The 16594-nt window shown below is 39.7% G+C and overlaps 1 protein-coding gene and 1 long non-coding RNA gene across 2 annotated transcripts in view; one reads left to right on the plus strand and one right to left on the minus strand.

The window, feature by feature from the left end:
* Window positions 1–6905: 6905 nt before the first annotated feature.
* LOC135289762 (uncharacterized) lies at window positions 6906–7591 on the minus strand. Its single transcript, XR_010352484.1, has 2 exons — window positions 7449–7591; window positions 6906–7347 (listed from the first exon to the last, which is right to left on the minus strand). It is a non-coding gene; the product is annotated as an uncharacterized LOC135289762 (long non-coding RNA).
* A 973-nt stretch (window positions 7592–8564) lies between these two features.
* TBCA (tubulin folding cofactor A) overlaps window positions 8565–16594 on the plus strand; it is a 26981-nt gene continuing 18951 nt past the window's right edge. The window contains exon 1 of the mRNA XM_064403600.1: window positions 8565–8715. Within this exon, the coding sequence (XP_064259670.1) occupies window positions 8663–8715 (53 nt within the window). The 5' untranslated portion in view covers window positions 8565–8662. The remainder of the gene's footprint in view (window positions 8716–16594) is intronic.

Genomic DNA, 16594 nt, shown 5'->3' on the forward strand with positions numbered 1-16594 from the left:
AGTTTTTTTCAGGATGCATCCTTTTTTCGTCCTAAACTCCTGACTGTGTGCTGCCTTTTTCCTTTCCCCATTGTTTGAGGTACCAGGAAGGTACAGACTCCCCAAACATCCTACCACATATTCCCCCTTCCAAATGTATTCTCCCTACATCATGCATTGTAAGATCATTAAATTTAGTTTTAAGCCCACCCTCGGCAGAGAATTTCATACTCATAAGTCTATTAAGCCTTCTCATTTCTCCCTGAAGTTCAAAAGTTCATATTGTGCTCAGCTCTATGACAAAGTTGCGCAGCTTGATGTTTGTAAAGACTTCCATACCCATTCTTCCAGAACCTAACTGGTTCTCTCAGGTCATTAGTTACACACTCTGTTCATAAAGCCCCCAACACCTATTCTTCCAGACCCTGATTGGTTCTTTCAGATTACCTAGCTATTTGCAAGGACATACACCCATTCCTCCTGTTGAAGCCAAATTTTTTTTTACAAAAAACAGCCAATCTTAAAAACCTCCATCTCTCATTGGTAGTTTTACCAGCATTTAAAATATGTTATCCAGTATTTAAAATTGTCTTACTTAATTAAATCCTGATTTTGTCCAGTTTGAGCTTGCTGTTGTATTCTACTGTGTATTCTTTCTGCTGTATTGTGAATCTTCTGCTATCAGAAATTCCTTCTCTGTGTGGGTTACAAACCAACTGACTCCCTTCTTCTCATCACTAGTTTCTTGTGGCTGTCTGCATAGGATATATTTTTCAGGTACGGTATTACTCCCATATATTTGTTCTGAGCCTTACAAGCTCTTCTTCCGTTTTAAAAGTGTAAAGCTGAGTATGTGACTTCAGCCAGAGCCTCACCGTTTCATCACCTCTACATATTTAAGACTCCAACACAATACCAAAATGACCAAAAGTATATACCAAAATATACCAAAAGTATATTTAATGGGTTCTACCTGCTCCCTGTTAGGCACAATACTGTAGCCAGGCTCATATTTAGTTGGTTAGCTGTTACAACACCACAGTCCTTCTCTGCGGCTACGTGTTCCCAAGTCACAGTTTTTCACTCTGTATCTAACTTATATTCTGTACTTCTACATGTGTGACCCTGACTTTTTCAGCATTGAAATTGTTTCTTTTTAATAAGTTTATTTCACCCAGCAATCCAATTTCCTTTACAGAACTAATCTGTTCTTATTACTTACAGTGTCAACAGCATTTGTACCAACAGCAGGTTTTATTAGTAATTATTTTAACACTTCTTTTCCAATGATTAATAGTTCTATTGAATAACTTAGGCCAGATGAACAGATTACTACAACAACTCACAAGAAATGTCTACATTTTGAAAGTTAAGCAACAACAACTCAACAACTTACAAACTACTTAAAATGTTCTAAAGTGATATTGTAGAGTGCTAAACTGTAATCACAATGTAGGGTAAATTTTTTGCCAGTTGCTTTACAGCATCAAGCTATACCTATATATGACAGCATGTTTATCTCTGTCAATAAAGATTGGTGTCTTATTAAAAGCATATATTTTTTATCCCTCTTAGGCTTTCTAATACTGCATCATCTTGATATTACAATTTACAGGTACTATTTTCCTCTTTTACTGACCTGTGAGAAGCATTCAGAATGCTGCAGCACAATACAGGATATTATAATTTTCTGCCTATTTGGTGCAAGCCAGTGCTGTCCTCCACTTCTGTGCGCTACCTACATGTTCTCGTCTGATAAGCACTGACAAAGATTGTTTCTTCATTGCAGAACATCATCCTGAGTGATAAAAAGTGCAGTTTCCAATATGTCCAAAAACCAGAGTAATCTTCTTGGCTGGTACTTAAATTTTGCATTGAACCATGTGATAAGTCAAATCCACACCACACAGATGTCAGTGGGTGTCATGGTTTGTACCACAAAAAGGATTAAATTAAAATTTACATCAATAGTTTAGGAATAGTTTAGGAAAGCACTGAAGACAGGTTTCAAGAAATGTATATCAAAAGTCTTAAAAATCCTGACTTTAATGATTCAGGGGGAGAGAAATAAACAAATAATGAGTATACATAAATACATTAAATGTAATTATTTTTCTTTTCTTCTGAAGAGATTCATCACATGCAGCTTTATTTTGTGAGCTCTTTAAACTTCAGATAGGAGTTTGATCTTTCACTGGAGATTTTATTATACCCAATTATTATCAAATCAATAGTTCATTTTTAATTCCAATAGTTCACTTTAATTCCAATGAGAATAATTCATACTGATATGTCTATTTTAAAATAAACTATCAATTGAAATAGAAAACCTGCCTCCAAGGTAGGACAAAAAGAGAGAAGGTTAGTGACAGGTTCATAATCAAAGCTCCTGTCTTTATTGAGAAATAAACACTTGTGAGGATTCTCAGTGTGTTTTATAGTCTTAACGGCTGTCAGGTCTCCCTTGATTGACCCTGAATAAAATCTAACTAGGGGTGTCAAAAAAATATGTCCATCAACTTTGCTCATGCATTACAACATAAAAATTGACTGGAGTCATTGACTACAGGTAGCAGTGAGCAAAACTACACAAGATAAATACTCTGGTTTGTGGATACTCATTCAATCCACTTTTGTCTGCCACCTTGATTTTTGGATTGGGCACTCATGGATAAAAAGTAGGTGATCTGAAAAAATCGTGTGTGTCTTTTAAAAGACAGTATCATGTTATGTTACTCCCTTCACAGAAATTTATGTTACATGGTGTTAAACCATAGGCTAAGCTTAATGTAACACAATGCATTAAAAACTGCACATCATGATTGCAATGTGTGTCAGAACAATGAATTGCTATATCACATATCTCTTCATTTGTACGTAGGGGACCCATGGAAATAATTCGCAAAAGGATATATTCTCCTCTTGATGCACACACATAAATCCCTTTTCCTCTCAGTACTTCCAGTTCTTCACCTAATGGTTGGTCTGAGCTAAGAAAAACTGCTTTTTAAAAAGCCTCAAGTTAGCTAGAAAAGGTTTGAGTTGTAGCTAAACATTTACTATGGGCACAGTTTAACCCTGCAAACTGTAGGAGAGGGCTGTTTCATAACCTACGCTCTCCAGTAGTGTCATATTTGAGGAATCACCATTGCTGCCTTCTCTGCCTAGGGTAAATTGTACTGTCACTATAACTTCGCTGAAAATGAGTAGGTTTCCATCTGATTTTATACCACCACTTCCCAGTGGGCTACTTCCTTTTTACAGAAGCATAGATGAGAATCCATCCCAGTGGTGTTTGGAGATAGTACAAAGGCAGAAATGAGAAAGGACTTCAGCCCTGACCCTTTTCAGCTTCTGCCTGGTACCTCCTTTCTCCTTTACTTAACTCCCCTATGTAACTGAGCCTCTCCTGCAACAAAACACAGCTCCCACTTGAATCACCATATTTAGCACATATCTTACAAACTGTGCAACAGCAATCCATTTTATCCTTGTCCAATACCACACCTGTGCTACTTGCTATCTGTGGTGTTGAACAACTCTGTAAGTGTTTTGGGGGGATATTTGCGGAAAACAATTTTGACCAGGAATAATCACCTGATATGAAAGTGAGATCAAGAGTTTTGCATTACAAGGAATACTGATAGTATTTCGTATGCTGACAGCCAGAGAAATTAATTCTTGTGCACTTAGATGGTGTCTAGCTGTGTGCTGGCAGCTGTACAGAGGCTAATTTTATCTACTTAACATATATTAGAAATTAAGTAAACACGAATAACTTCTATTGAAAATCTGATCTCATTTTGTACTGTCCTTTGGGGAGGATGAATGAAATTTTGTTTTCCTACAAAAAAAAGATAAAATTTGAAGGCTAAATAATTTCCACATTTTGTTTGATCATAAATGAAAATTAAATTATAGTCAGACTGCACACATGGTTTTGATGGGTAAACAAAATAGTATAAAAGCTCATTGAGCATTTACTTATTAAAATAATGGTCTCAGTCCTCGACTGAAGCACACATGCATTTGGTCATGGGTTTTTCAAGCTGTCAAAACCAGCTGTCAATGGATAGACAAGCTGATAAGAACTGCCACTGGGGCTTAGTGGACTAAACTCTAGTGTCTGCACTTACTTCTGCAAGATTTGCTCTGACTTCAGCAGCATAGGTGGCGTAATGTCTTAAATTTAAACTATACCGGGTGACAAATGTATTGGCTCTAAAGTTGAAGTGAAATATGGTAAAACACAAAATAAGCTTCACTGCGGAAAGTCCCTTATTAGAGACAAGCAAATAAATTGGGAGGTAGAGATATGTTCAGAATGCAGGACCAATAAGACTCAGTATTTGCACACCTTACAAGTTGACTATTTCTTATGGGGTAGTGTTTAGTTGAGAGGCTTATTAATTGGGAACTGTTACTACAAAAAGGGGCTTGTGCCATACTGCATTGCTTTCAAGTGTGTGTGCTCTTTTTTGCGATGAAGCGTATGTCTGGTCTTAATTTCTTAAGCCAGTCTTTCACACAAAAGTTATGAGTTGTAGGCAGTGCTTTACACCCTGGTGTGCTTGCTTGCAAGTGTATTAGGTGCACTGTGCACACTCCAGATTCAACATATACTACATAATTGTTTATGTGTGCAGACATCTGAGCTCATCAGGCTGACTAGCTGCTTCCATGAAATGGGAATGAATTACTGTACGTGCTCTTATTCACAAGAAATAAACTAAACCTATATGGACTTTTTTTAGACAGAAAGCATAGTGAATTGGCAGTAAAAATTACTCCTACTAAAGTAAATTTGTACAAAACATGTAACAAATTGCCTTGAAAATATTGCATATGTAGAGCCAGATGAAAGCTGGAATGACCACGTGACACTGGTCAGAGAAGAGGGAGTCATATTCAGAGCAAGTGCAGATCTACATGTGAGCTGCTGGGAAGGTGCAATACAGGGAAGTACATAAAGATACGTTTAAGGGTCCCACGCATGGAATGCTCTGTATGTCAGCATAGCTACATCATCAGCAAATTATGTTTAGGCACCTGCCTCTATGCAACAGTGCTCTCATAATGACTAGGGCTAATAGATCTTATGAAAAACCTTCAACCAGATGCAACACAAGCAGAATGCTGCCAAAAATCATTGAAGAATTGATGGTTTCTGTACCATCCAAAAGGTACATCACGATTCACAGTTTTCATAAAGGATTGTATTAATCTCCAGTGTAACATCATTAATTCACATTGGAATGTATCTATGACTGGCTAAAACTTGTTTCAAAGGAGTTCTGGAAAACAAACTCCCCATACACATCTTTATTTTAAAAGGAGTGTCTGTCCTGGAAAGCATTATACATACTTCCCTGGATATCCAGATATACATACTCTTATAAATAAAATTACTGGGGTTTTAAATGTTAATTAATAATTTTCAGTTATTAATACAAGCTTGTATTAATAACAAAGTACATCATGCTTTCTGTCACATTTTACAGTATACTCCATAATCCACCAGTAACGCCTTTTTCACATTATCATCTTATATGCTTAAATATGAACACAGATTTGGTATATTTTCATCTATTTAGTTAAGTGCATTTGCTGTAAGAAAACAATTGCATTCTACTTCTAAAATTCAGTAGCTGAGCCTAAGCACTGTCAGTAAAGCAAGTTAATGCTTCAGGGCTAGAAATAAAGCCTTTTTAGCACTTGGAAACACTAGTTATTTTCTTAATATTGCTGCTTCTAGGCAATTTTTTGGTTTTGTACTGTTATCTGTTGTTGGCCTTCTCACTTATTGAATAACTTTGCCAAATATAGAAATTACATTGAAGATTATTCTTGAAGAAAAATTCATGTGTAGATATATGGTGGTAATTCAGCTTTACTTGCAGACTTCCGTATTTTAAGGAGTATGTAGCATTACTGGGTTGCCTTGGAATTTTTAGAGAACAGCTTCAGCCCCAGCATGACTTGATACATCTTTCTAAAGACAGAATAGTAAGATTTGAGTTTCTGGCAAAGCAAGGGCTGCATTTTCCTTTATCTCTGCCAGAATGCTGACCTCCTTCTTCTCACTCCTGCATGGCTGATGGCAGATTTGTGTATGAAAGACATAATACGTCTCTGAACTTGTCTCCAGGTCACAGTTGTTCATGACATTAAGCTAGTGTTTTTTGAGACCTGCATCTCCCTCCAGCAACAACCTGCCAAGGGAAGGCTCTGTGTTCCAGATCTCCTGGGAAGGTTTGCTGGGCTCTGTAAGAGGGCTCATTTTCATCCTCCTCTGCAGATAATCCACAGCTCTGTGGACTTCAGCAATCTCAGCCTTGCTTATACCATGTCTGAATCAGGCCTGGTGGTGCCAGCCACTTGGCCACAGCTGCTGGCTAATGAACTGCAACTGTCATGTCACCAGAAACAACATGACTTCTTTGCTGGCAGCAGTTTTTCTCAAGAGATATTGGTCACTGGCAGTGCCAAAGGTCAGGGCAAACCACTAACACAGGACAAAAGGATGTGGGGGAAAAAAATCCTCTGCAAACCTTCCTGAACTGCACTTCGCCGAAAGTGTATTTGCCTTTATTTGCTCATTGAAGCTATTTTTTTTTTTCTTGATTTAAATACTCATTCAGGGGAAGTTCTTTCAAACACAGACCCTAGCAGCTGGTTTTCTTCCAGGAATTTATTCCCTTAAGTGGTTAGCCTCTACTAAGTATACCATAAAGGAAAACAGCCCTTGAACCAGCAGTTGATTTCAACTATAGGACTGAGCTGCCAGTGCTAATCTTGCCTCTTTATTGCTTTTACCAACCACCAGACACTAAGGGGACAGACAGGTTCTTCTAGAGATCCTTGGTAGAACTATGACAACACTAAATTGTACAGTTTAACACTTAGCTTAACCATTAAACAACAGATTAACAATTAAAGTTTTATTTTCATTACGAGCATTTCATTATTAGTATAGCACAGAATTTATTACGAGAATAACACAGGATTTGTATTAACAGAACTACACACAGAATGGGTCAGGTTGGAAGGGACCACAGTCAGTCATCTGGTCCAACCTCCCTGCTCAAGAGAACACAGGAGCACAGGATTCTTGAGTATCCCCAGTGAGGGAGACTCCACTCCCTCTCTGGGCAGTCTGTTCCAGTGCTCAGTCACTGCAGAGTAAAGAAGTTCCTTCTCATGCCCAGGTGGAACTTCCTGGACATCCACGTCTGCCCATTGCCTCTTGTTCTATTGCTTAGCACCACCAGAAAGAGCCTGGATCCATCCTCTTGACTCCCTCATTTTAGACACTTAGACATATTTATGGAGTCTCAGCTGTCTCTTGTCAAATCAGTGTAGTGCAATCTGTAAGTAATAAAATATACAATTTATAATACAATTTCATTTATAATTTCTGTTCACATGGACGCTCTGCAGATGGGGTGGGATCATAGTGTAATGTTTACCACATCATAATCTAGACTTGAAAATTATATAAAAGCACATGAGTCACTCCCTCAATCCTCAGAGGAAGCAGATGAAGGCAGAGTTGTCCCTGGCCATTGGGATGTCCAGGTCTCATTGTCCAACTCTGATCCCAGTTCCACCTCGGGACAGGCAGTGCTATGGGGCTGAGGGCAGTGCTGTGGGGGCTGCAGGCAGCGCTCTGGGGGGTTCAGGCAGTGCTGTGGGGCTGCAGGCAGTGCTGTGGGGCTGTGGAGGGTTCATGCAGTGCTGTGGGGCTGTGGGGGGTTCAGGCAGTGCTGTGGGGCTGTGGGGGGTTCAGGCAGTGCTGTGGAGGGTTCATGCAGTGCTGTGGGGCTGAGGGCAGTGCTGTGGAGGGCTCAGGCAGTGCTATGGGGCTGAGGGCAGTGCTGTGGGGCTGAGGGCAGTGCTGTGGGGCTGTGGGGGGTTCATGCAGTGCTGTGGAGGGTTCATGCAGTGCTGTGGGGCTGAGGGCAGTGCTGTGGAGGGTTCATGCAGTGCTGTGGGGCTGAGGGCAGTGCTGTGGAGGGTTCATGCAGTGCTGTGGGGCTGAGGGCAGTGCTGTGGAGGGTTCATGCAGTGCTGTGGGGCTGAGGGCAGTGCTGTGGAGGGCTCAGGCAGACACTGCTCTGGGAGCTGCAGCTTCCCAGTGCTGCAACAAGGCCATCCACAGCACTGGGCTGGCCGGGTGTTGGATATCCAGCAGCGCAAGGAGCGGAGGAACCAAGGGCCTGGTGCCGGGGAACCTTGAGGCCAGTGGAATGGGAAAAAGAAATCTGTTTGGTTTTTCTCCTTGGTGCACTGTACTTTCAGGGCCTGATAATGGGGGAAAGCGCAGAGCACAGCACCAGAGAATGGCTGCTTGCCTTGCGAAATGGCGTTAATCATGCGGACCCCGTTAGCAGGGCTCGGGAGCAGGTGGTGCCGGTCACTCCAGCCGGTCACTCCAGCCCAACACCACCAGGGTACGGGTCGGAACCAGTCCCACACCGGCACAAAGGCCAAGCGCCAAGCCTTTCCCCCGCCGCGAACGACCCCGAACAGCGCCGGGGCGGCACCGCCCGCTGCCCGGCCCTCTCCACTGCGCCGGGCCAGGGGGGAGCCGCGCGGCTCCCGCCCGCTCCGGTGGTGCCGCCCGGGCTGGCGGCTCGGCGCATGCGCGGCGCGGGGCTGCGCAGTCACGGCGCCCGCCGCCATGGCCGACCCGCGCCTCAGGCAGATCAAGATCAAGACTGGCGTCGTGAGGCGGTGAGTGGCGGCTGCGGCACGGCCGGGCCAGGGACTGCAGCGGGGCTTCGTGCGGGACCGGCCGTGCCGGGCACGGGGCCGGCCGTGCCGCGCGCGGGCCCGCGGTTCTGTGCGGGCTGTGCCGGAGAGCGGCCCTGCACGGGCTTCCACGGCTGGCGTGCCGCCGTCGGGAACAGGCCGCGCCTTTCTGGGCGCGGTTAAATGCGAGGTTCGTTCCCTTAGTGCCTTTGGGAGTCGAGGGTAGTCACCTCGCCCGTCGGTGTGCAAGGCAGTCTCGCCTCATACCTTGCCGAGGTATGAAGCCTCAAATGGTTGTTGTTTTTGGGTTTTTTTTACTAAAGCTGCTGTTGAATATTTCTGGTTCAGAAATTGCAGAACCAGTGGCATCACAGAAGTAATTAGGTTGGAAAAGGCCACTGGGATCATCGAGTCCAGCCTATGGCCAAACATCACCACCTTGTTAACTAGATCCTAGCACTCTGTTCTTCCTTAAAACACCTGGAGAGATGGGGTCTCTACCACCTCCTTGGGCACTCCTGGCAGATTCGTCACCAGAGCCTTGAGCTTGCGTGGTTTCAACAGAATTGTAGTTTTTAAGAAAAGCGTATCTGTCAGGATCACTCTTACTATAGCTTTAAACACTGTTTGGTCACTCTGGGCTTTATTAAGACTACAAAGACTGTGCTGTTTCAGGCAGAGACAAGAATTAGTGTGCGTGCTGGATGAGGATGTCAAATAGTGCAATTTCATGTAATCATCTTCATGTTATGACTTTGCAAATTCCTGTCAGTAAGACTTTCTTATAGTTGATTCACTTTGAAAGGTCGGACTTGAAGACTACAAAAGTTGTCACTGTTGGTGTTAAAGGCACTTCAGAATTTCTCTGAACATAGCAGCAAACCACACAGCTGTGCATTTCAGAGCTAGTACAAAGAAAGGATGAAAACATTTGGGTAAACAATACAAATGCAGTTAACAAGATTCAGATTTGCTTTGGAGAATGTGAATAAGCAAGTAAACTTGAGTGTGTTGTGCAGTAGCAACAGGCATATCTACAGTTACTCAGCAGCTGGTGGCATTCTCTAAGTGAAAGTAACTTTAAAAAAATAAAGGGAGAAGAGGAATGTTATCTTAACTCCCTGTGGGGACATGACACAGCAGCAACTCCCAGTTCTGTAACAGCTGCACACAGATACAAGAAGAGGTATGGCTCTGTCCCACTCCACCCTTCCTTCTCTAAGCAGAAGCCTAGTTGTGCATTCTGCTGCGGTGGGCATACCTGTCACTTGTGACAACCTGGGAATGTTGACATTGTCCTCTTGTTTTGAACTAGAACAACTCCATAGGCATTGTTTTCCTGGTGCATGAGAAGACTTGCGTAGAGGTTTATTAAGCGTTCTGCAAAGTGACTGATTAGCGCTTCAGTTAATTTTCATTGGGTTTTTTTCTGTTTAGGAAAACACATTGGATCTAGCATGTAATACTGGTTTCTAATCACGCTCAGTGCTCAGGCTTTAAGAATATGTCAAAAAACGTAGGGGTCGAGAACTGCTAGGGTATAGAGAGATTTTTAGACATTTCACTTGACTTGTGCTAATCATCTGTTGTAGCTTTTTTCCTTCCTCGTTGGTTACCTAACTCATCACTTTTTTTCCACACTTAAGATGAAGCTGCTGTTCTGCTTTGGTTTTTTTTTTTTTAGCTGTAAGTCATAAATTCTTTGTGTACTCTTCTTAAGAGACTGTATTTTAGGTAGTAGGTAATTTACTTTCTTGCACATTTCTTACATTGCTGTGTATCAGTGAAAGAAATTTAAACTAGAAATAAGGAGATCTTTTGCCTTTTTTTTGCAAATCTGATAGGAGGCTATTGTTGATTTTAAGTAGTTTGTAATTCAAAAGAAGTGGATTTGATGAGCATGAGTAGTAATGTTTTGTGTATTCGTGGCTTATGTCCTAGCAAGCAATACTTCTTGTTTAATCACTTCAAAATAGTTTTGTTCTCAGTAAATCCAAGCAACTACCTGCTGGATAGTAATGGAATTAATTAGGGGAAAAAACCTTCTAAAATACCTTTTTTGCATTTCAGATTGAAAATCATTTTAAAAACCACCACAAACAAAGTAAGTCGGGTTGCCTGAAAATAGCACTGACATTTACCCATAGTTTCCATCTGATTAAGTGGAAGTGACACGAGTAGATTAGAATGAGACTAAGACAATTCACATTGCAATTGTGTTAGTTTAACTTTAACAATCTTTTAACATGCTTGTTTAAATGTGGCTGACATACCATAATTACAAATCTACAAGCCTTGATTGTAGAATTTTACATCATGAACCTATGGGGAAAGTGTATTGATTTTTTTGTGAAGCAATTCCTTTTTTTTTTTTTTTTTTAAATTTACCATTCTAAAACTGCTATCTTCACAAGATTGTTCTTTTGCCTGCGGCACTGGTGTTAATATTATTTTTTCTCTTTGTGAAATAGTATCATACTGCAAAGCGGTTCACATTGATTCTCCCCCTCTCTCCAAGCACAGGAAGTTGTACAATTACACAAAACTGTTGGTCTGATTTTAAATATAAATGTGAACAATTCTCTTAAATTGAATTATTTTACTCCTGAGTTCAGGATATATTTTGTGGAAGAGAAGTATGAAGAATGCAAGGACTCCTTTTCACTCCTTGTTCACTGTATTACTAACTTTGCTAACTCAAGCACAAAACTAGTTTGTGTTCTTTGTTGCTCAAGAAATTCACTTTTTCTAGTGTAAGTCAGAAGTCTTCTCCATCTTCTGTCCACTGTATATGAAGTATGGTTGCTTTCTTGCATGTTGCTCAATTAGCCATACATCCTCACTGTGACACATAGAACCAGTGTATTGATGGGAAACTCAGGTCTCTGTTCTTTGTTCCTGTTATAATTAGAAGATTGTGTGCAACAACTGGTTGTTAGCTCAATCAGTGGGAGGGGCTAGATATCTCATTATTTGGGTACTGAGGAATGATCTGCAGAGCTGCTCAACTATACTGAGTCAGCATGATGAAGCGATTTAATGTGTGTACACTACATAGCTGGGGGTATCCTACACAGGGATTCAAGAGTGTGAATATACAGAACACTCTGTTGGAATACAAGCTGACTCCCAAATCCCTTTTCAGAGTGCAGATTGTGCATCTGTTACCTAGAGTTGTCAGCAGCTCAGTCCTGGAGTTGTAAATTTGGGTTCAGTGTTAACCAAGTATGGTAATTGTGGTCCAGAGCTACTTAGTCTTAGGGATCAGATCAGATACATAAAGTCTTGAGTTGGCCCTGTGTTTGAAGACTGCTTAAAATCTTTGAGACTTAGTAACATAGTCTCTTTCCCGCATAAAACCCCCTACTTCATGTGGTTTGAGAAAAGAGTGCACCTGCACTTAGGTGTTGTCTGAGTAAGGTCTGTGACTTACATAGTAACCAACGTGGATAATCAGTTGGAAGGTCTAGAAACAAGTCTTGTTTTTTTGATGTGTCTCCTGTTTCTCTAATTGTTTTCAATACAAGTTTTAACTTCACAACAACAAATAGTACCCACTCATATCTTCAAAAGCTGTGTCAAGGGCACAGTTGTTGCTGAGGAAATTGCATTGTGTGTTGGTTTGGTTTGTTTTTTCCTTTTAAATGTGTTTGATTCTACTGAGAGACAACCTAAGTGATTGTTTTTTAGAAATATTTCGCAAATTTAAATTAGTAGTAATCAGATCTGTAAAAGATTATCTCTTGCATTCCTTCTTCCATCCCATTACCTCTTTAAAAAAAATCTGGCATCTAAGGTTTTTTGTGTTTACCATTATCTTCTGCCCACTGTCTTTTGCATGTTGATGCTGACCGTAATAATCTATTAATTATTATTATTTTACCTAGCAAATTAAAACATTAAACCAAACAGGTTTACAACCATAAGTCTTGTTAGTGATACAGTATTAAGGAGGAAATTTTTTTTTTTGTTTTTTTAAATTTTCGTTTGGGTGAGAATATGTGCAAAACTTTTAACCTTCGGTTATTTAAGCAGTCTTTCAAAAGTTTGGAGGTACAGTAGTTCCAGTTGCTTGGTAGTACCAGTTTGGTAGCTTTATGCATATGTGTAGTGCTTTTGTTTTTCTTCATGGTGTGGAACCACATACTCACCTGTGTGGATTAAACAGTTACAAATAATTATTTTCTGTTGAATTAGAATGTGGATCCATGGGAAATCTAGAAAAATGGTATTAAATTTATGGTAGTGCTTTTTATGCAGGAGATTAATTACAGCTATGCTAACAACTATAATCCATCCTGGCTTGACTTTAAGTATTATTGAATTATATGTATCATTTAGGTGGAAATCTCATTCAAGACCACAGCATTCACTGTTTTTTCTTTTAACTCTAGTAAGTCTTTCTGATGCATTGTGAATTGCCTACGTACATAATATGACTGCAATTCTATTCAATTTTTCTCATTATTGTAGCACTTGCAGTTACTCCCAGCTGGGAGGGGCCTAAAGGGGAGGAAGTAGCTTCTGTGGGTTTTTTCTCCAAAACAAAAAGTCTTGTCTGAAGATGATGCCTGGATTATAAGGGGAAAATTAAGATCTTTGGCAACCTGAATTGTTTCTACATCAGAGGTTCACTTGCTCTAATCTAAAACTGAAGTTCTTGGGTTCCTTAGCATTCACAACTTTCTGTAGAGGCAAGAACAAGTGAAGCCCTGAAGATTCATAGAGACCTGTAGTAACACAGATGAGACAAATTTTTTTAACTTTACAAGTAATTTTTAACATATTTTTTACAGTAGTAATCCTTGAGAAAACCCAAACTTGCAAAATTACCCTGAAATGTCATAATAAGTCTAACAGTTCTATAAGCTGTTCGATGCAGAAGGGGCTAAAATTATGCATATACTTATATATTGCTTGAGTCTTAAAAGAGAAATTTTATCTTTGGTGATGGTTTTGTCACTAGAAGAAGAAAATAAGCTCATAAACTTGGTATTCTGTCTAAATCAGAAAGTACGCACTCATGGCTAAGAAAATATGTCAGTTTACATGACTGGGTCAAGTACTGTATTTCTTCGTCCTTCCTTGGCTTTTTCTCTTGGGCCCTTTTAGTCTGTAAAGTTTGTTTACGTAGCCTTAGCGAACCCAAGAGTGTGTGTAAGTAAAATTTGCAGATTAGGGACCTGGTATTTTCAGCTCTGCAGGTAGTAATCAGCATATTGCCAGTGTTACTGCAGTTGCTGAATTACTTGCCCTATAATTGCGCGTTGTGTTAATACATTATACTAAAAGAAAAAATATTATACTATTAATATTAATACTAATATCTATATAGGAAGTTTATTATACTATAAGGAAAAAAGCTGTGCCTTGTACAGCAACACTATTATGGACTTCTAAGTTTGAACTGAGCATAGATATCTCATTCTCTAGTCGATACTGTCACTCTGTTCTCTTAGGCTGAATCCATGGCATATTAGCATGTACAATGGTTAATGGTTCTGAAGAAATTAGTTCTGAAGAAATGCTTGTCCTAGTGAATAGGACATAGTGAATTTGCTCAATAGCAAAACTGAGCAATTCCCCCTCATCTTCTTCAGAGGTCTGCTTGCTCAATGAAGCTAGGAAAATGTTTCTTGTGTTGATTTTTCTAATACTGGAAAGAAGTGTGTGTGTGGTGGCTTAAGCACAGAGGTGCCTTTCTAGCTTATGTAGAATCTGAATTGTCAGCGACTAGTGTTTGTTGGCGGAACATTAGGAGTAGTAATGCATGCTTGCTCTGTCCTTGTACCATTGTACCACTTTTATATTCTAGGCATCCATTAGTAGTTCCTGTCTGTGACTGTGGAAGAAGGTAGAATTTTTGTCTATGTACAGAGGATCTTAATTTCATTATGCATGCAGAAAACCCCCATTGTACATAATTTTATCATCTGTCAAATTTCAGATAAACTGCCCTTCTTATGATCAGAGAGGTAGATTTGCTTGCTAGTGATGTAACTACAGGAGATGACAGCATTGATGTATATGGGCTGGGGTAAGAGTGTAGGTGCCTTTGTGAAGTGAGAAACAAGGTCAATTTGGGGCTCTTTCTGCATCAGCTGGATGTCAGAACAGCACTTGCAGCTCTGCACCCTAAGCAGACTGGAGATGAAGTGCCTTGAGAAATCAAAGTAATCCTAAATATGGAGATCTCATTTCCCTCTCCTCTTATCTGGTTTCTGATGCTTGTCAAACTTTTGCTGAGCTCACTCAATTTGCTTAACACGGGAGAAAAACTCTTATGTTGTTTTTTATTTGGGCTTTGGTTTGTTCAGGTTTGTTTGGGTTTTTTGTTGTTGTTTTTTCTTTTTTGGAGGGGTGATTGTTGTTGTTTTCTTTGTTGAGTATTTTTTGTTTTGTTCATTGTATTAATTTCCTGCAGTTTTGGTATGGAGAGATCATTTGAACATTATTGCTGGCAGAGGTGTGTGCTAGAGCCAGGGAGGAGACGACTTCTGTTCCGCCGTGGTCAGCGTTTTTGCTATCTCGAACCATCTTGTGTTACTTTGCTCTTCAGGCTGGGGAGAGAGAATGAGTAAAGGAAATGTATAAGGAAGTAAATCATAATGATAGGGAAAGGGCTTTTTTTTCTCCTGCCTGAAGATTCTGTCAAGTCCTTTGGGCTCTTCTGGGTTTAGTGTCCAGCTTTAAAATTATAAAACTGTTTCTTACAGAGAAAACAGAAATTGTGAAATTACTAAGTTAAGTGTTAAGTGATAGGAAAGTTAAATGTGTAAAGAATTTTAAAAGAGCAGCCGCCATAGCTAGGAGCTAACCTCTTGTCTGTAAAAATATTTATGGTTTAATTTTGTTCTTCAGTGATAAAAAGTCTTGATTTCTAGAGGCAGGTATGCCACCAGAAATGTCACTTTATTTGTTTATTTATATTCTTTTCCTAGTAAATAACTACTGACTGGCAATAAAGACAAGATGTAAAATAACTAGATCTTATGTTTCTGCTTTTTCATCGTGACAGACTGGGACATTGTAGTAAAATACTTTTATTCTGTTTAGGTTATTTTCATCTCTTGTTTCTAGGGGTATAGACCTTCTCCAGGGCCCATGAAAAATAACTTCAGGAAAGCAAGCTTGTTGTCTGTAGATTTAAGTCAGGTATGTGGGAGTCTTCACTTCAGTTGAACATTTATGTATAGGTGAAAAGAGCTAATATAAATGGAGACTTGAAGAATGAGAATAAGTTAATACTTACTGTAGGAAGTTGTTTGTCAGTTTTTATTTCTTTAACATTTGGTGTTAGAAAGGAGAAGAAGGACTTGAGGATTTCTGAGTCATAAATGTATTTTTAAGAGGAGAAAACGAAAATTTAGTCACTAGTTGGTACCATAATTATTTGCCACATGCCTCAAATCAAAAGTTTTCATACACTTTGTGATAGCTTGTGGAACTGCCAGTGCTTGCTAGAAAGGAGAATGGTATGTGTAGACTGCAATAAAATATATTTTAAAATGAAACTTCTTTACAGATGTTTTTTTAATGTCTGACCCAACTGCAAAATATTTTATACCACTATTTTAATTGTGACTCTTTGTTCTAGTATTTATATGACTTAATCTTCACAGAAATGGTTAATTTTTTTTAAAACCATTACTGTCTTAAAATTTGAGGCCTTATTTTGAAACTCGAGGATAAAAAAGGAAGAGTGAAGTGTAAATAACACTTTAATGTCCAAAGGAAATACTGATTCTGGGTAGAGAATAAAAAGAACAAATCTACATTGACTTGGAATGTTTAGATATTTTGTAGATGTGTTGGGTAAAACTGGACTTGGGCAGGTTTCTCTGTCCTCTTTGTAAGACTT

Source organism: Passer domesticus, chromosome Z, assembly GCF_036417665.1.
Source record: "Passer domesticus isolate bPasDom1 chromosome Z, bPasDom1.hap1, whole genome shotgun sequence".
NCBI classification, from domain to species: Eukaryota; Metazoa; Chordata; class Aves; order Passeriformes; family Passeridae; genus Passer; species Passer domesticus.